We start from the raw sequence: 19,998 nt of genomic DNA on the forward strand, positions 1-19,998 counted from the left end.
GCCAGAGGAGCAAAGTATGTAGTGAAGATACGGCACTGGGGGATTGTGTGAGTTGGGCCACCATCTTTGTTTTTTCTGCTACCTTCTCATGCCTTGTTTTCTCTTTGAAGATAATTTTCCATGACCATACTGTAAAATTCTTGAGAAAAGGGACTGTTTCGTCCACAGTGGCATTCGTAGACCCAGCATATGTGCTTAATGCCTGGTACATAGGTGGTGTTTAGTGCTATTTTCATTTGAATTGAGGACAAAAAGCATGGACTCCAGGTGTTTTCTGTTACTAGGACTTGTCCAACATCTGTGGCTGAGTATAAAGGCATTTACTCATTTTTTTTGTTTCATTTTTAAACGTTTTCTTATTTTACATATTTTATTTCCTTATTTGTTTTATTGTACTTTATTTATTTATTTTATTTTCAGGCTCTGAGTTAGCCTGAGTTTCCCTAAAGGCAAAAGCAGAGCCTGGGTTCGCACAAAAGCAAAGGCTTATATGATTGACATTTGTCTGCCAAGGTGATCCCAGCAAGCAGTTGGAGAGGGACAATAGGAGTGAAGTATGGAAGGAGGGAGAGGCAATACAGGCATTATCAAGTAGGCTACTGCTATGAACAGTCAGTTGCTTGATCCCACAGAATCAGTCTTCTGTGAAGCCTTACAAAAGAAGGATCCGGAATTAATGGAAAAGCATTTATCTATGGGGTACTATTGCTGATGTGTCCAGCTTTGGCCTATGGGACTTTAACTTCTTTGTACTTCTAGAGTGCACTATTCTGGGGCAGGAAGCAATAGATACATGGTGGGGGCTGAGGAGAGAACTATTAGGTTGCATCTGTGCAGAGCCAGTTACCACACCAGTAGCTGTAGGATTTGACGTGTGCAAATGGGATGTATGACACAAAGCTTGTGTAAGTTAGTTCAGACATTTTGGAAGACAGTGTGGTGATTCCTCAAGCATCTAGAAATGGAAATACTATTTGACACAGCAATCCCATTACTGGGTATATACTCAAAGAATTATAAATTATTCTATTATAAAGACATGCACACATATGTTAATAGCGACACTGTTTACAATAGCAAAGACTTGGAAGCAACCCAAATGCCCATCAGTGATAGTCTGGATAAAGAAAATGTGGCACATATACACCATGGAATACTATGCAGTCATAAAAAAGGATGAGTTCGTGTCCTCTGCAGGGACATGAACCTGCAATGAAGGTGGAAACCATCATTCTCGGCAAACTGACACAAGAACAGAAAAGCAAACATCACATGTTCTCACTCATAAGTGGGTGTTGAACAATGAGAACACATGGACAAAGTGGGGGAACATCACACACCAGGGCCTGTTGAGGGTGGGGTTGCTAAGGGAGGGATAGCAGGGAGTGGGGGAATTGGGGAGGGATAACATTAGGATAAATACCTAATGTAGATGATGCGGGGGATGGATGCAGCCAACTACCATAGCATGTGTATACCTATGTAAAAATCCTGCATGAGCTGCACATGTACCCCAGGACTTAAAAGTATTAAAAAAAAATGGTACTATCCTTTGGTGTACGTTAAAAATCAATCAAAAAACTTTTAACTACTTAAAATCATAAGCAGTTTTAAGATTTGTTTCGTCTAATCTTCCACCATTCGCTTTTCCTTATTTTGGTCTTGTATCTCTATCTCTTTTCCTTTCACCCTCTGTTCTGAACAGGCCAGTCTCACCCTTCCTGTTTTACACAAACACACACACACACACACACACACACACACACACGCGAATAGACAGGCCAGTCCCACCCTTCCTGTTTATATATATGCTTTTTATACTTTTAAGTTTCATCCTCTTAAAAATACTTTCATTTTAGAACTCTAAAAAGCTACTTTATGGCCATTGCAGTAATAGCTTGTGTGAAAAAAGTTTTCCAATAATAGCATTACTATACAGCAGTGCTTTCATTTGTCATTGATCCTCTTGGAATCTAGTGAATCTGAGGTTTAAGTGATCTTGTTGGTTTTCCTTTATTTTTTTTTAATGAACATGCAGAAATTGAAACTCAGGGCGGTATAGCAAAAAATGGTGTGATAGTACATATTTAAGTGTATTGGTTTCAAATGCATGTACTATCCTCAGATAGGTAAGAGCTGCTTCCTTGTTCTCAATTGGATTTCAAGACAGTCAACATATATAGTCCCAAAAGACATAGACTAGAATATATTCCTTTTATTAAAATTCACAAGCTTATATTTTTTGCTATTTTTTTAAACTCCATAAAGCACATGAGGGATTTTGTAGGTTGATTAATTTCACTTTTCAAATGGTAAAACTGAGCTTTTAGAGGGTATTTGTTAATTTCATAATATCTCAAAGATGATAACTTCTGTGTCAGACTACGTTGTTTTCTCTCAGGCAGGTGGTCTTTTTTTTTTTTTTTTTGAGACGGAGTTTCGCTCTTGTTACCCAGGCTGGAGTGCAATGGCGCGATCTCGGCTCACTGCAACCTCCGCCTCCTGGGTTCAGGCAATTCTCCTGCCTCAGCCTCCTGAGTAGCTGGGATTACAGGCACGTGCCACCATGCCCAGCTGATTTTTTGTATTTTTAGTAGAGACGGAGTTTCACCATGTTGACCAGGATGGTCTCGATCTCTTGACCTCGTGATCCACCCGCCTCAGCCTCCCAAAGTGCTGGGATTACAGGCTTGAGCCACCGCGCCCAGCCGGCAGGTGGTCTTTTGACATGTGGCTCTAACGCATAGATATCTCTTTTTTCTAATATATCTATTTTTGCCTCTCTTTATGATTCATGGGTACTTCTGCTCTGCAGGCACTTAAATTCAGAATAAAGTCATTTAGGTGAACCTTTCTTCTTTAGTACCATAATATATTAAGATTTTCTTTTTTTTAGAAACCTCAAATAGCATGTCGCTTGTGTTTTATTAATATTTATTAAAACCTAATATACATATCTTTTTTTCATTTTGATTATATACTTGGTAAACTTAATGCTTTCCCATTTCTATGGTTATTGCTCTACTACATTTAAATATGCTTAACAAATTACTGTAATTTGAAAATAATCTCTACATCCCTAGCACTAATATTTCTTTTAGTATACCATGATTTACTAAAATTTGTTTAGTGTAATTCATTATATAATTTATATAGATGAATCATGTCTGTATTAGGTCAGTAGGAAATTGAACTACTTTTCTGAAATGAAATATTTTTAAATTTAGTATTTTAGGCAGGTTTCAGTGGTTTGCCAAGATTGTCTGTTTAGAAGACTTGTTTATCTGCTGTGTTGAGCTTTCCCTCTGAATTTTTCGTTTCTATCTTCTTGCTTTTCGGCTATATAATACAACGTTTTGAATTTATGTGTGACTGTGTGGCACTGACCAATTCTTTCTTTAGCAGAGTGCACTTACTGTGTAAATAAATTCGTGTAATAGGCTTGCAGTCTTTCATGGTAAATATATTCTTCCTGGATACATGTTGTAAGCCATGGTTCTGGGAACTTCTTTAACAACTCCTTTTTCCCCTTCTATTCTTTTAGGATTTTCCTGTTGAACTGGTCATAATTGGAATAGCTTTACTACTTCTACAGACTCCAGCATGTCAGCAGAAGCCACTCTTAAATCTAGGTAAATAAAAATACAGTCACTAGAGTAAAATGTAAATATAACATGAGTATTGACAGGAGTTGCTTGAACTATGTATCATGCTATCCTATTTTGAGTTTCCATCTGTAATTTTTCTAATCATTATGGATTTTTTCTTGCCTAATAAGGTGTTAACTTGTGCAAAGTTTAATATAACATAATTTGCCAAGTATCTTGGCTACATATTAGAAGGTTATAATCTAACCTTATATGGCAGTAACATTCAGGAATATATTGAATGGCATATCACCTTATTCAACATTGTTCCTCAAAATGAAAAACATTAGTATAAAATCTTTGAAAGAAAAGTGTTTAGTAGTTGTAGTTATATTTAAAACTCTGTCACTTTATTCAAAATGTGCTACATCGAACAGAGTTTAACTTACAGTTATTTTATGAATCTAGCTAGAACAATGAAAGATAATATTCTTTTGACAGTCCAGTATTGACTTAAAAAAAAAAAGTGAAGGAGGGGGCTTAAGGGAGGCAAAAATGTTCTCCTTAAGAAGAATGTAGTAAAGAAGCTAGTTGCCCTATGTGGCAGATGGGCAAACAAGTCATACTTTTAAAATGAGGCTTTTACATTGGTGTTGACTAGCTTTGCTTAGTTTCAGACAAAATACACATAACAATGAGAGATCTAAATTACGTTGTATAATGCCATGATATATTGATAAACTGCCATTGTTATTATTAAAAAGTGTGTGAGAGGCTGGAAGCAGTGGTTCATGCCTGTAATCCCAGCATTTTGGGAGGCCGAGGTGGGCAGATCACCTGAGGTTGTGAGTTTGAGTTAGCCTAGCTAACATGGTGAAACCCTGTTTCTACTAAAAATACAAAAAATTAGCCAGGCATGGTGGTGCGAGCCTGGAATCTGAGCTACTTGAGAGGCTGAGGCAGGAGAATTGCTTGAATGTGGGACGCGGAGGTTTCAGTGAGCCATGATTGTGTCATTGCATTCCAGCTTGGGCAACAAGAGAAACTCCATCTCAAAAAAGTGCATAAGATAGCTTATTCTTCTGGGCTTTTTAATTCACAATTTTGGAAGTGAATTGCTCTTTCACTTACAGCATGTCTTGGAAATGGCTGTAGCATGTGGAGGGGATCTCTGGCTCCTAGGCTTTGTTTTGTACCCTGCTTTTGGCTATTGGCGTATGTTCACTTATGCCCTCCCTCCCCAGTCTGATCTGTTTTTGCCTTTTATTTTCTTACAGCAGTGCACATGGGATCTTCCCATTTACCAGTGCTGCTGCTTCTGACAGCTATAGTTTTCTTTTTTAAAAAAGCTTTATTGAGGTGTAATTTATGTAGCATAAAATTCAGAATAAAATGTTTTCTATTAAATTTATAGATTTGTGCAACAAGCACCACAGTCTAGTTTTAGAACATTTCAGTCATCCGCCCAAAATTCCTTGTGACCATTAATAGTTAATCCTCATTTTCACCTGCAGTCCCAGACAAACACGAATCTGCTTTTTGTCTCTGTAGATTTGTCTTTTCTAGACATTTCATATAAATGGATTTTAATTGTCTTTTTGACAAAAAAAATTCTAAAGCCTCGGAGAAGCCACATTTCAAATTCTGAAGTTATGTTTCTATATTGTGGTTCATGTATAAGAGAAAGACAATACAGGATCAAATACGCAAATACTTTTGTTATTTGCTAGCTATCAGACTTTTTCTTTCTCTCGTAAACAAGTGTCTCTGATTAGCAGTTACTTTAGAGTGAATAAAGCATACTGGAAACTGCTGAGTCAATGTCATGTTGGAAAGTAAGGAAGAACCGTTGTTTATTATAGGGGGAAAGAGTATTCAAAGAAATAGGATAACCAAGAGAATATCGATTATTCTAGATATAAAAGATTAATATATAGGTTTTTATATTAATATAATATTACACTATATAATTGTTAACTGTAGCCCTGATTACAAATAGCAGTTTATAAAATTGCCTGGAATATTTAGATTTATACTATAGGCTATTAACATGTTTGTATTATATTTATTTCCTGTGTTATTAAAGATAATGGATTTTTATAGTGTCTCAGAAACAATTGTGGATTAAGACCGATATTTAGGCAAGAAAAGTAAATTAGTAGTGTTAGAGTAACAGGTGTTTGTACTTAGTATCATGTTAAGGTTTGACCTCCAGTTGATATTAAAAAAAAAATGCTGACAACTCATTGACTTGATTCAAGGCTTACAGGATTATATTTGGTGTAGTGGGAAATCAACTGAATATTTTTACAATTTAACTTCAAGGCCCGTGAATAACATCTTTTAGTAAATTAGGGTTAATTAAATCACTTTGAAAAAAATTGTGAAAAAAAGTAGATTTACGCGGTAACTCATTCAGTTAATAGTCTAGACACTCTACATGTAACTATGTTGCTGTATATCTGTATGTATCTGTTCCGTAAGTTGTTTCTATGTTAAAGAATCATTTAGTAAGTTTTTTTTGTTGTTGTTATTGTTTTGGTTCTGGACTTTGGGACTCTCACAATTGGCTTCTTACAGCTGAAGGGCAGTTCTGCTTCACTTTGCTGTTTACTTAAGTATCTGCTAATATGATTCATAGCTGCCTTTGTAAAGGACGGGTGTGCATTGACCTTGTTATTCACTGATCCAGTAATCCTTGGTCTCTTAGCTCTGTTTGCCGAGGGCAATACTAGCATCTCAGAAAATATTAAGGACAAATGTTGAATTGTGTTTAAAAAAAAATTGATACAGATCTAAAAAGTAGTTGATTATTACCTTATATTATGACTTTTCTGTAACAGTATCATCGATTTTTCAGTTATATATATTAACAGCTTATTTTACATAATAGTTCCTTTATACCCCTTTTAAGATAAGATTTATCATCCTAGTTATGTGTCTGACCCAGTTGTAAAAGGGAAGAAAATTTTCTGGTATGTCACTCTTTAGCAAAATTGCGTTTTGACTGAATTTTTTTAAATGTGAATTATTATTTTGATGAATAGCTTTGAAGCTCCTCTCTGTTACTGAGGATCAGAAAATCCCAAAGTCCTCTCTGCTGCTAGTGATGCCAATTCTGCAGATACTATCTTCTACTGCCTTGGAAGACTGTATATCTATGAATGAAGAAGGTCCCGCTAGGCAGCAGTTGGCTCTAAACCTTTTAGAAATGATACAGCAGGAATGTTACAGAGACGACCACCAAAAGGTAATGAATCTATCCTTGTTTCTCTTAAATAAAATGTTCGATGGGGGATTTAGGTCTCTATGGATAATATTGCCTCCCAATGAAGCATCTGTTGACTTTACCATTCAGTCAGGTAATGCTGCAGGAGATCTGAACGTATTCTTCTGGACTATAAAAAGGGACAGCAGTCTTGTGAAATAAGTTTTGGAAATGGCATTTGATCTTTTTTCTCTCATAATCCAGTGCACAATACTAAAGATCCTGATGGGTTCTGCAGAAAAGGAACTAATTGTATTTAAACCTAATGCTTCTCTAACATATTTGAACATGGATCTGTTTTATAATAGTTTGAACATGGATCTGTTTTATATAATGTTTAAAAATTATATTGTTAAGTACAGCATATTGCTAGAACTGGGATAATCCAAGGTGGGAAATAGTCCTCAAATGCCTGGAAATTCTGATATCAGTAAGAAGTAAAACTTCATTATTTAATATGGCATCTCTTGCCATATTCCCTGGCGTAATAGCTCTCAGTGTCCCCTGTGTATGATGCTCTTCTGCTGCCTCCAACTGGAAGACAACAGGCCTGCCACATTCCTTTTTCCATTTCTGCCTGCCTCATTCTACCTTTTCAGTCTCACTTTTCCTGTTACAATAATGTAAAAGTATTGTCATGGTTTGGATAGTGGTTGGGTTCTAAGGCCTAGATTTGCCAGACTCTTTTTTTTTTTTTTTTTTTTTTGATATTTGAGTTTTGCCTTTATCAAAATGCAGCATTACTTCCCAACTCCTTTTATGGGGTTGGAATGAGGATTGAATAAGATAAAGCTGGTGACGCATCTTAAATCTCCGTGAAGAGAGGCACTATGTAAATAGAAACTAGTGCGATTGTGGCTTCATCTGCAAAAGCAGAGGTACCTCTTATGTTAAATGCTCTAGCAGCACAAATCCACTCCTTATTATTTCTTGTTTGAGCATGTAGCAGAAACTGGCCGATAATTATAGGCAAATTGAATGTATACTGCAGCTTCCTAAATCCTAATTGTTTGACTAAAACGTTAAAACTTGCAGCAGGTAATTGATTTGAATTAAATTGGGTTGTTGTATCAGCTGTAATAGGAGTACAAAATCAAGTGAAAAAATTCTAGTAGCTTTTTAACTTTACGTCTTGGTTTGCCCATATGGAAGAATGATTGGATCTTGAATGGGATTGGGGGCAGGGCAAGAGTTCTGTTCCTTTACATTACAAGTGTTATTTACTGAGGATCACTCCAACTCTAATACATAAGTACTTGGCTTGCTATTTGCTCAGATGTGTGTGAATCTTACTCATCAACACCTATACCTGGACTTTCTTTTTAGCAGCCGGTGAAGGGGAGGGGCAAAAGTACTGTTAAGGCTATAAATAGCCTCCTTATGATACTGCTGCTTTAAGGAGGCTTTGAGTAGATATATGATCACTCTTTTAAAAAATTTAAGCCACATTTTACTGTTGGCTTTTTTCCTGGACCTGTCTGGAACTTTACATTCCAAACACGCCTACGAATTTAATATGCCCCAAACTCTTCAAGTCTCTTCCTGAACATTTGCTTTTGCACAGAATGCCCTTTAATGTCATCTGCCTGAACTACTCATTCTTCAGAACTCAGTCAAATGTTCTCAGCTTCCCCAAGTCAAGAGTATTTGAGTATTGGAATTTTTTTTTTTTTTTTTTTTTTTTTTTTTTTTTTTTTTTTTGAGACAGAGTCTCACTCTGTCACCCGGGCTGGAGTGCAGTGGTGTGATCTTGGGTATAAAATGTGATACTTAAAACTTACCTATTGGATTCTCTCTAGGCAAAATAACTAAGTAACTATTTTTTTAAAAAAATTGAACACTAGTTGTAAATTCTAAAGGGCTTGAAACATTATGTTTCCTCCTTGCCCCCTCCCCTCCCACACGAGAATGTAGGGGATAAAAGGGAGAATGCATCAGTGTATGAGTCAGATTCCAGTCAGGAAAGAGAAAGCAGACTGGTAATTTGAACAAGGAAAACTTAATGCAAAGAATTGTTAGTAAGAGAGGTTTAGTTTCAAAAACTTATGAAAAGGCATCTAAGGAATGTTACAGCAGTAAATTTAGGGAGCTGCTACTACCTCTAAGCTAAGACTAAGGTAGAGTTCCCAAGGAAGAAACTAAAAGGGTGTCTCCCCAGACAATGCTGAAAGTCAGACCTGGGAGGAGAGAATGTGGAGAAGGCCTGCTAGATGATGTAGTTTGCTGGGGTGCAATACGCTAGAACTGGTCCACAGAAAACCACTTGACATGGTGCGAGCCGGCTAGAATTGGCTGAGCCGGTCCACTGGAAGCCACCACTGGAATATCCTGCATGTCCCTAGCAGCCATGGTAGGAGAAATCAAAGAAGCACACAGGAACCTCAAGAGAAGCCCTTTCTACCATTTCTTGCAGGGTCTTTCCTGTGCTTTCCATTGACAAGGTCTAACATTAGACCAGAGGGCAAAGGAGAAATGTTGAAAAGGCGCAGATGTAGGATCACATAGACAAAAAAGGGTGGGTGTGGGCTAGAGAGGTAACACGTTGAATAACTGGCTCAGGAAGTAGACAGAATCAGAAAAGTTTTTTTTGGAGGGGAGTAAGGGTGGATGGGTGAGATGAAGTGGAAAAGGAGACTTAAAATTAGCTAAATTCTCGTGATTGTACAGGAGGGCAGAATTTATCTCTATAAAACTGTTTTAGTCAGCAGAATGATTTAGAGACAGCTTGACTGAGTTAAGATCTACCATGTGTTTATTCATTCTTACGTGTGTTTTTAAAAATTAAATATGATACTTTTGGGTCTCTGGTAATAAAGTTGTGCCAAGTAGATTTTATTTGAAATTGCTTTGAAGTAGTATATAGTAAGCAGAATATTTGTTTCCTAAAAATAATAACATTTGCAAGGAATTGTCATTGTCCTGCTTACAGCTAAAGTTAACATTTATTGAACACGTGCAGTATGTCAGGAGTTACTATGTGGACCAACTCCTGTTTCTTAACAATAACTATAAAATAGGTGTTGTTTCTTTTCTCTTTTCTTTTCTCTTTTCTCTTTTCTTTTCTTCCCCTCGCTCTCCCCTCCCCTCCCCTCGCTCTCCCCTCCCCTCCCCTCACTCTCCCCTCCCCTCCCCTCGCTCTCCCCTCCCCTCCCCTCGCTCTCCCCTCCCCTCCCCTCGCTCTCCCCTCCCCTCCTCTCGCTCTCCCCTCCCCTCGCTCTCCCCTCCCCTCGCTCTCCCCTCCCCTCGCTCTCCCCTCCCCTCCCCTCCCCTTCCCCTCGCTCTACTCCCCTCCCCTCCCCTCCTTCTTCCCTCCCCTCCCCTCCCCTCCCCTCCTCTCGCTCTCCCCTCCCCTCCCCTCGCTCTCCCCTCTCCTCCCCTCGCTCTACACCTCCTCCCCTCGCTCTCCCCCCTCCCCTCCCCTCACGCTCCCCCTCCCCTCGCACTCCCCCCTCCCTCGCTCCCCCTCTCTCTGCCCCCCTCTATCTGCCCCCCTCTCTCTGCCCCCCTCTCTCCCCTCTTTCTCTCCCCCCTCTCTCCCCCCTCTCCCTACCTCTCTCTCCCCCCTCTCCCTCCCTCTCTCTCCCCCCCTCCCTTCCTCTCTCTCCCCCCTCTCCCTCCCTCTCTCTCCTCCCCTCTTTCTCCCCCCTCTCCCCCCTCTTTCTTCCCCCTACCCCTCTCTCCCCCCATCTCCCCACCATCTCTCTTCCCTCCTCTCTCCCCCTTCCCCTCTCTCTCCCCCCCCTCCCCTTTCCCATCTCTCTCTTCTTTCTCTCCTCTCTCACTCCTCTCTCTCTCTATTCTTTCTTTCTTATTTCTGACTGTGTGGCCTTGGACTAGTGACTGAATCTGTCTGGTATCTGGGGCCTGGCAAAATGGGTAACAAAACACCACCTACATGGAGTTGTTTATTGAGTACTTTATATGTGCAGGCTTCATTTTAAGTACTTTGGTATATATTAACTAATTTGATTTTTATCCCACACTCTTTGAAGTAGGTAAAATTGTTGATCTCATTTTACTTAAGAGTTAACTGAGGCATAAAGAAGGTAAATAACTTACTGTCGTGCAATGGGAACCCAATTATTTTTTAGTAGCTTTATTGAAATATAATTCACATATGCACTTCACTCATTTAAGGTGTACAATTCAGTAGCTTTTAGTATATTCACAGCATCATATATTCATTACCACAGTCAACTTTAGAACATTTTTATTACCTGAAAACGCCCTGCACTTGTAGTCATCACTCCCTAATTCCCCTGTTTCTTCCTCACCCCTCAGGCTAGGCAATCTATAATCTATTTGCTGTCTCTCTAGGGATTTGCCTATTCTGGACATTTCCTTCAAATATAGTCATACAATATGTGGTCCTTTGTGACTGGCTTTTTTTCACTTAGTATAATGTTTTCAAGGTTTGTCCATGTTGTAGCCTGTACCATGTGACAGTGCCTCGTTTTCTCGTAGGGCTAATAGTCTTTGTATGGATACCTTACATTTTATTTTCCTGTTCTTTTGTTGATGAATTTTTGGCTCTTTTCCACTTTTTGGCTATTAGGAATAATGCTGCTATAACCATTAATATATCCATTTTTGTGTGGACAAATGCCTTCATTTCTCTTGAGTAGATACCGAGGAGTAGAATTGCTGGATTAGATGATTACTCTATGTTTCACTGTTTGGGGGAATGGCCAGATTGTTTTCCAAAGGGGCTGTACTATTATAAGTTCCCACCAACCGTATATGAGGGTTCCAGTTTCTTCCCCTCCTCTCCAACTGTTGTTACTGTCTGTCTGTTTGATTTAGCCATCCTAGTGTGTGTGAAGTGATATTTCATTGTAGTTTTGTTTTGCATTTCCCTGATGGTATTCTTAAAATACTTATTTTACAAGCTAGGAAACTGAGATGGGAGAGGTTAACTTGTCTGGATTACACAGGTAGTAAAGGGTAGAGTTAGAGTTCAGATTTCATCTGTTTGATTCTAGAGCCTATATCCTGTTACCTACACTTTCATTTTGTTTTCTTTGTTTTTTTTTTTTGTTTGTTTTTACACAGTATTTTCTCATCTTTGTACTGAACTTCGGAGTAAATAACAGTTCCATTTCAGATTTACTGGGAAACAAACTGAATTAATAGTAAATTGAAACAAACTTTTTTTTAGGGTTCTGGTTGAAACTTAACAAAGGAATTAGGCAGTCTTAGATGTTATGCTTCTATCGTCATCTTCTGAAAGACATGGAACTGAGGATGGTGTGTGTTATCGCTTGGTTATAACCAGCCACTCCCAAATCTCTCAACTCTTGTCTTCAGAGAGGTACAGAGCTAGAAAGGCTCTTTTGAGGCTTTATGTTATCCAGTCTTCTGCTTGTCTGGCATGTGATTAATATCCTCTAGCAAAAATCTATCTTCCTTTCAAGGATCTGTAAGTTTGAGTTCCCATACCCACTCTCTACTTTTGTTAAGACTGTTTTAGTCGCTATTACAGATTAATGCCATTCTTTACGGTTAACGAAAATCAATATTGTTTACAATTTCTTTTTCAGACCTGTTTTGACAAAGAGGTACTATGTCTCTCTTACTGTTACTACTTAATGTACCTGAACATTTTTATTAAATGCTTTTAAAAGTAAAAATTCTCAATTACTTATAAGAGATGTTTTACAACCACCCAGTATTTATTTAAATGTATTTTCCTATTTTTTAAAAAAATTTTCTATTGTTACATAATTCACATAACATAAACCTTTTATTTTTAAACACCTACTTTCTTCTCTAAAGGACAAAGCTTACGAGCAGTTTCACAGGCCCTCCCTGGGGCTATGGGGCCAGGATTTGGTAGCTGGTGCTGAGAAAAAAACCCTTGATTGCATCCTTGCCCTGGGACTGTGCCAGTGGCAGCTGTCACTCAACGGGGCAATTTCTCCTGCTGCTCTAACCTTAGGCAAACGGATAAACAAAAATAAGACCGTACACTCGGATATAACAGTTCAATTAACCTAGAATTGCTTTCTGTTTTATTGTTTGCTCTTACATGTCTCTATTATGTTGTTGCTTTTACTCAACTTGTGGTTCATGGTAATTCCAAATTACACTCATGAATATCAGTTTTATTGTTGTCTCCTGAAGATGACAGTAATACTGTTTCCTTGTATTTTGCAACTTAAGGCACTGTGCTATGTGTTTTGTAGATATTATCTTATTATCTACTCAACCTAAGCAGGAAGGTAGTCATTACTTAAATTTTACAAGTGAGTAAAGTAAGGCTTAGAAAAATTGCATAATGGCTGATAGCTGGCATGGCTGTGCTGAAGTCCTGGTCCTTTGCATTTTATGCTGTTTGTCGTTAGTTAAAAAAAAACATGGCCATGGTTGTTAATGAATTCCATCTTCTTGGGAAGAAAAATATTTTTAGAGATCTAGAGCTATATAAACTTATATCTTATTTAATTTTTAAAATTTGTAATTTTCTTGAAGTAAAGATACATTCCAATGGTTCAGACAGTGTAAAGTTGGATATAATGCATGCTTCCTTCTTGCCCTTGATTTCAGTGGTCCAGTTCTCACTCTCCAAAGCAGATGATTTAATGGTTACTAATTTCTTCTGTATTTGTCCACATACTTGTCTTTGCATATACAAGCAACTACAAATATATTGTCTTTTTCTCCTCAACCTCTTTGAAACAAAAAAAATTGGTAGCATTCCAGTCACACTATCTATATGTTATATTTTCACTTGGGGAAATCTTTTCATGTCTATACAGTGAGAGCTTCCTCATTTGTTTTTACTGTGGCATTTAATGGTCAAATTTTTATCTACTCTTAGGTATATACTCAAAACTGAACACTTAAAACGTCACAAAAACTTTTACAGGAATGTTCATAGCATCATTATTTATTATCGCCCCAAAGTGGAAGCACCCCAGTTATCCATCAATTGAAATTTGGATAAAAAAAATATGGTATATCCATACAATGGAATATTATTAGGCAGTAAAAATAAATGAATTATTGATAAAAGTTACAACATGGATGAACCTTGAAAACATGCTGAGTGAAAGAAGCCAGTCACAAAGGACCACATATTATCTGTTTCCAGTTATATGAAATGGCCAGTATGGAAACAAAGTGGATTAGTGGTTGCCAAGGCTGGAGGTGGGGGAGTAAGGAGTGACTACAAATGGGTATGGGATTTTTGTTCATGGTGATGAAAATGTTCTAAAATTAGATAGTGTTGGTAGTGATAATGGTTATACAACTCTCGGAATGAATTAATAAAATCCAATAAGTTATAAACTTTAAAAGGGTGCATTTTATATTAGGGAAATTATATCTCAAAGCTGTTATGTAAAAATTTTGTAAAGCTTAACTTTTTACTTTCCATCCTTTCAATTGTTATCCTAATTCATATAAGTCAGCCTCTATTAACCAGGCAGTTATAATCTAGAGATTTCTAATCTGTCATGAAGCACTCTACATGATTTGAATTACTTTATTAGCAAGCAGTGTCTAATAATTGTTTAATGTCTATGACTTCTCCTGGGCTGTTTATTTACAGAGCTCACCTTGGCTACCCTCTAGCCCTGACTGCATTATTTTCTTTCTTTGAGGAGCCATTTCTCAGATTAACTTAGCATAATGTCATTTCTGGGTATTATTTCAGTTTAGAGCTGTCAGGCTATTTCTTATTGCAGAAGTTACAATTATTAATGAATTCTTAGGCTCCAGCTGAACCAACTTTGATCCTATCAACATACGATCTGTTACAGAAATGAATTGTCTTCAGTCCAAGTCTGCCATCTGCCCCAGATTGCTTCTGCTTAGGGCCTGGAGATGGGCAAATAAAGTATTTTTTTCTATCTGTCTTCTCATTGGTGAATACTTTTTAAGTGAGAATAGCTTTTTCCAAACTCAGTTGCCTCTGCATCTTTTATATTCATATTTTCTGCCTTAATGGGGAATGAATGGTAAATATGAGGAAAAGTTGTGATAAAACTTTCTAGAGTTCCATCTAACAACTCTTTTCTATGTATAATCCTATTACCTCAAATATGTGCAGAATGGATTTTGGCAGTAATTCAGTTTGTATTCATTTTGTTGGAAGGAGTGATATCTTACAATGAAATATAAGATTGCCAGAAATGTGTTTCTGGCACATATATTTATCTCATTTATTTATTCCTCTCTTGTCTTTATTTTTCAGCTCTCCTACAAGCTCGTGTGCCCTGTAACCAGTATGTATGGTTCAATATTTACAGCCTGGAGGATTATTGAAGTAATGAGAGATGTGTCTGCTGCAAGGGACTGGTTGGCTTCAGTAGAGTCCTTGCTTCCTATTACTACTGTGATGCCTGTACCTGCTTTTCTTCTGTTGGCTCACCTCCTTGTTGAAGACAAAGGACAAAATCTTCACCAGATACTGAATGTCACTACAGAATTAGCCCAAGCAGATTCATCCCAGGTAAAGCAAGAGAATAATGAAATAGTAGTGAGAAGAAAGCTTAATTACTGGAATTATAGCGTATTCCTGTTTTGTGGGTATGAAAGTTTTAAATTATGGGTTGATGGTGCTTTTTTTTTTTTTTGCCATCTTTATCCTTCCAATTTGTTCTTCTTTTTCCTGACTCTGAGTTGTTGTATGCTTAATGACGCAAACATATTTTAAATGAAAGCACACTTCTCAAGGAAATCTGCACATGGTGCTATTCTGGTTCTTCCAGTTTTTTGGTGGTTTTGCTGGTTTGTAATGGTTTTGCTAACTCTTGGAACATATTCCAAGATACAAATCCATTAGTTCTAATGTTGACCATTTAAAGCAAACCCAGATTAATCAACTCAGGATAACGGAGCCTATACAATAGACATTAATATCTTTTGAACTTCTTGCAGTTTGATACTATCTTTATTGAGTCATTTAATAAGCTAAAAATATTGACTCTTTGTATGGTACAGATCTGCATGCTAGGATGTGAGTCTAAACAATTTTTCTTCCTGTCTACACAGAACTTAGAGTGTAATGAGAAAGCAGTCAGACATTATTAAGACTTTTTTTTCCCCCATCCTTTTATACTAACTGCATATTTAGCATAATAACCTGTGACTTTTTTTTCCTCCAATTGATAGAATTTCTCGAATGCATTTCCTATAAAGGAAAGGTTTTCTAACCAAGTAGATTTGACATTTTGTTATCCTCTGTTTATCAGTATCTATGCTTGTATTTCTTTTCAAGAATGATGAAGAAACCTTCCATCTCCCAATGTAAAAATGATGTGTTCCTAGAGGAAAAAATTTGGTGGTAAAAAGGGACAAATGTGTTCGAGATATGAAGTTAGCTGAGTACAGTGACTTACGCTTGTAAACACAGCAGTTTGGGAGGCTGAGGTGGGCGAATCACTTGAGGTCAAGAGTTCAAGACCAGCCTGGCCAACATGGCAAAACCTTGTCTCTACTATAATCCAAAAATGAGTTGGGTGCAGTGATGCATACCTGCAATCCCAGCTACTCAGGAGGCTGAGGCAGGAGAATTGCTTGAACCTGGGAGGTGGAGGTTGCAGTGAGCCGAGATCATGCCACTGCACTTTCGCCTGGGACTCTGTTGCAAAAGGGGGAAAAAAAAGGATATGAAGTTAATGTATTTGGAATTCCTTTTTAACCTCAAATTGTCATAATCATTCCTTTTTGTCATGTAAACAACTGCTGATACCTCACAAAAAGTTTTCACTCTAACTAGACCTCATCTGTCCTGATTCTGCAAGTGAATCTGTAATGTACTCAAAATACTTTAATTTTATTGTGTCTACATAATGTGGATCAGTTCAACTTGCTTTCTGCTTTATCTGTCCTTATATTTTCTGTACTGTTCGTACTTCTAACCAATGTATTCTTTCAATGTTGACATCCGGTAGGATGATCTCTAGATGGTTAATGCAGATAATGCCTGGAGATTATCTAAAGAAGTATTCCCTTGAAGTTATACAGTGGGTTAGCTTGATATGTCTACACCACTGATCTGAAACATATATTGCATCTGTCTATATGTACACACACACACACACACACACACACACGCACACACACACAGGAAATTTGATCTAGTGTGATACTTTGGGTTATAACAGAAATCCATCTTAAGCTTCCATAAACAGTTTTTTTCCTCTTTATTTTTAGTTGACACTTAATTGTACAGAGTTATGGGATACAGAGTGATATTTTGACATATGTATAAAATGTGCAGTGATCAAATTGGAGTAATAGTGTATCCATCACCTCAAAACATTTATCGGTTTTGTGTGTGCCTGTTGGGAACATTCAAAATCCTTTCTAATTTTTAATAGCTCTGGTATTTAGGACATTCCTGGTCTGGACAGTGTTTTCAAGGTACAATTTCTTTTCTCTATGAATTAGCAGGAAGCCCAAAGCCTTATAATCTTATATTCAACATTCGAAAGGAAAGAGAGAAGAAAGCTCAGATTGGCCTTGCTTAGGTCATGTGTCCACATTGGATCAACCATCGTGATGGGATAATGGAGCACTTTACTTGGCCATCCTGGGTAGAATAGAAGTAGGTGAAGTATCAGGCCCTAAAACTGCTTCTGCCACTAGCTTCATTTGGAATGGGGTGAGATGGTCCTGCAAAGGAAGGATAGATAGCGTCCTGGTTGGAGAAGTGAGAATGTGCTAAACAGGCAAAAAATGTAAAGCAGAAATTTTCAGTTTGTCTTTTGGGGGACACTGAAATGCTGTATATGTGGTAGGTGTGCCGAGGTAGTAAGTATCCTGGTAAGTATCCCATCTCAGCATTCTGGCACCCAGCTAGTTGTCTCAGCTCAGGCTGCCTGAAGTCTCTGGCCGGTAGCTTCTGGCCACCTGGTGTTTAGAAGCCTTATAGGAGTTACTTGGTGTTTAATAGTATCTTATAATTGCTTGTAGAGGAAATACCTAACAAAAGATTAAATTGTTTTGGAAATGAAGGTTACTTTTTTGTGGTTTTAAGACCTGAGAAAATGTGTTTTCCTCCTATGTTTCTATCCATAAGGTTTAAGGGTTTATGGCAAGGTTAAATACTTAGGTATCTGAACTGAACACTAACCACCAAGATTAGTAATTTTTAGATAGGTTGAGTGGGTCTAAAATAAAAGTGTAAATAGTTTTGTATGTCACTTTCAATGGAATAACTCTAAATACTATGTATAAGGTGTATCAATTTCTTTTTGACTGATTTATAAAATAGAACATGCCAGAGAGCAAAAACTCACAAATTTGAGTTTAGAGATCTACAGCTTCCTTCCTTAAAACCTATCCCCAATGATGAGCTTATTAACAAATTGAGTTTTGCAACACTTAGAGCCTTTATCAAACTTTTGTTACGTGCTGCTTTTCTCTTGTTTGGCAGTGGGAATAGAGTCACGTTTATTTGCTTTGCTTTGCTTTTACTAATGTCTTACAACACCGAGGTATTTTATTTTATTTTTACATTTTGGTTGTTAAGTCTAGTTAAAGGTCTTGCTTAATAGGGACAATTGCAATCTTCAGTTATTTTATGCTTTGTGATATTTTCAGAGCTTCAGTTTTTTCCCATGTGTAAAAATGTACACATTTGAGCCATTTGAAATCCCTGAAATAGGTTCATGGCCCATGACTTGCTGGTCTTTAAAAAGTCATATATTTTCAAATAGTAAAAGTTGAGTTACAGGGCAGAATCCTGTGATAGTTCTGCTCAGGGTCAGAAGCCATATTTTAACATGGAAAATGAATAGGAAATGTGTGAAATTTAATGGTCTGTAAGTTACTACTGTGAGAAAAAGTGAAAATATATTCTATAAAAGAACTTGCACAAAGAGTCTTTGGGTACTTTATACTCTGCTCTGTTGTTACTGAATTCTATGAATTGCTACCCCCTGAAGTCAGTCGGCTTCCTGTGTTCTCCACACCAGCAAAAAGAAGCCAGAATGTACAGTACTTTTAATAAAGAGTTTTATAGATAAGAAGTAGTGTACTACTATTCCCCGGTAGCCATAGCTTCGATTATACCTGGAGAAAAATTAAGATGAATCTGCCAGCATGAAGCAATTAGACGAAGAGAAACAACCGAAATGCAAGGTCAAGTTGCGTGTACCCCATCCTGTGGCAGTATGTTTATTTCTTCTTTATAAACCTTACATATATATCTGTAAAATAAAAAGCTTTTACCTGGCATTTGAACCCTTGGGTGTTTTCCCCGTTGTGTGCAAAAAGCCTAGAGTTTATGCACAGGGAAGTAGTTCTGTGTTAATTTCCTGGTACTCCTGGGTATTAATGTTGGGCTGTTACTTCTGATCAGTCTACAGATTAGAAATTACTTAAAATTCTCAGAATTATTTTTAACTTTTCAGCTCACACCCTACCACTGTGATAGTTACTAATGTACTGCAACAAAATCCGTTTGTCTGGGCATATCACTGAACACGAAGCATCAGAAAGGATGAGGTGGAGTTAGAGAAGAAGGGGTCCAAAACTGCATTCAGAACAGTGGAGTCTATTTGCTTTCAACTGATATCAGGGACCAGTAGGTTTGCTTCTGGCTACAACTCCAGCTTCTAGGGTTGTCGAAGAGCTGTGAAACGGGAATCAAAACAGACTTTGTGGTAACTTTGAATTTCAAAATAGGTAGGAGGAATTTTGCTCAAGGAAAAATGCTTTGAAGCCCACCATTGCCAGAACAAAATTTTTCTTATTTATTTAGTGGAGAGGAAAGGGCGAAGTGGGGATTGGTCCTCTACATTCTTGTACCATGGCCAGACAACCTGTAGTGGAGCAGCAAGTTGACTTGCCTCATTGTTCATCATCCCTTCTCTACAGTCAGCCCTTCACATAAAAGGACAGTCTTATTTAAAGAAACATTTATTAAGCCGGGCGCGGTGACTCAAGCCTGTAATCCCAGCACTTTGGGAGGCCGAGGTGGGTGGATCACGAGGTCAAGAGATCGAGACCATCCTGGTCAACATGGTGAAACCCCGTCTCTAAAAATACAAAAAGTTAGCTGGGCATGGTGGCACGTGCCTGTAATCCCAGCTACTCAGGAGGCTGAGGCAGGAGAATTGCCTGAACCCAGGAGGCGGAGGTTGCGGTGAGCCGAGATCGTGCCATTGCACTCCAGCCTGCGTAACAAGA

General features: G+C 37.9%; 1 protein-coding gene and 1 non-coding gene across 7 annotated transcripts in view; both read left to right on the plus strand.

Moving 5' to 3' along the window:
* Positions 1-19,998, plus strand: part of FOCAD (focadhesin) — a 312,140-nt gene that overhangs the window by 89,219 nt on the left and 202,923 nt on the right. For all 6 annotated transcript variants that reach the window (XM_074394918.1, XM_003928127.4, XM_074394919.1 and 3 more), the window contains 3 exons: positions 3,545-3,632; positions 6,635-6,837; positions 15,053-15,310. In XM_074394918.1, the coding sequence (XP_074251019.1) occupies positions 3,545-3,632; positions 6,635-6,837; positions 15,053-15,310 (549 nt within the window). The remainder of the gene's footprint in view (positions 1-3,544; positions 3,633-6,634; positions 6,838-15,052; positions 15,311-19,998) is intronic.
* Positions 12,642-12,771, plus strand: LOC120366486 (small nucleolar RNA SNORA30/SNORA37 family). The gene has a single exon (XR_005581140.1). It is a non-coding gene; the product is annotated as a small nucleolar RNA SNORA30/SNORA37 family (small nucleolar RNA).

Source organism: Saimiri boliviensis, chromosome 2 (assembly GCF_048565385.1).
Source record: "Saimiri boliviensis isolate mSaiBol1 chromosome 2, mSaiBol1.pri, whole genome shotgun sequence".
NCBI classification, from domain to species: Eukaryota; Metazoa; Chordata; class Mammalia; order Primates; family Cebidae; genus Saimiri; species Saimiri boliviensis.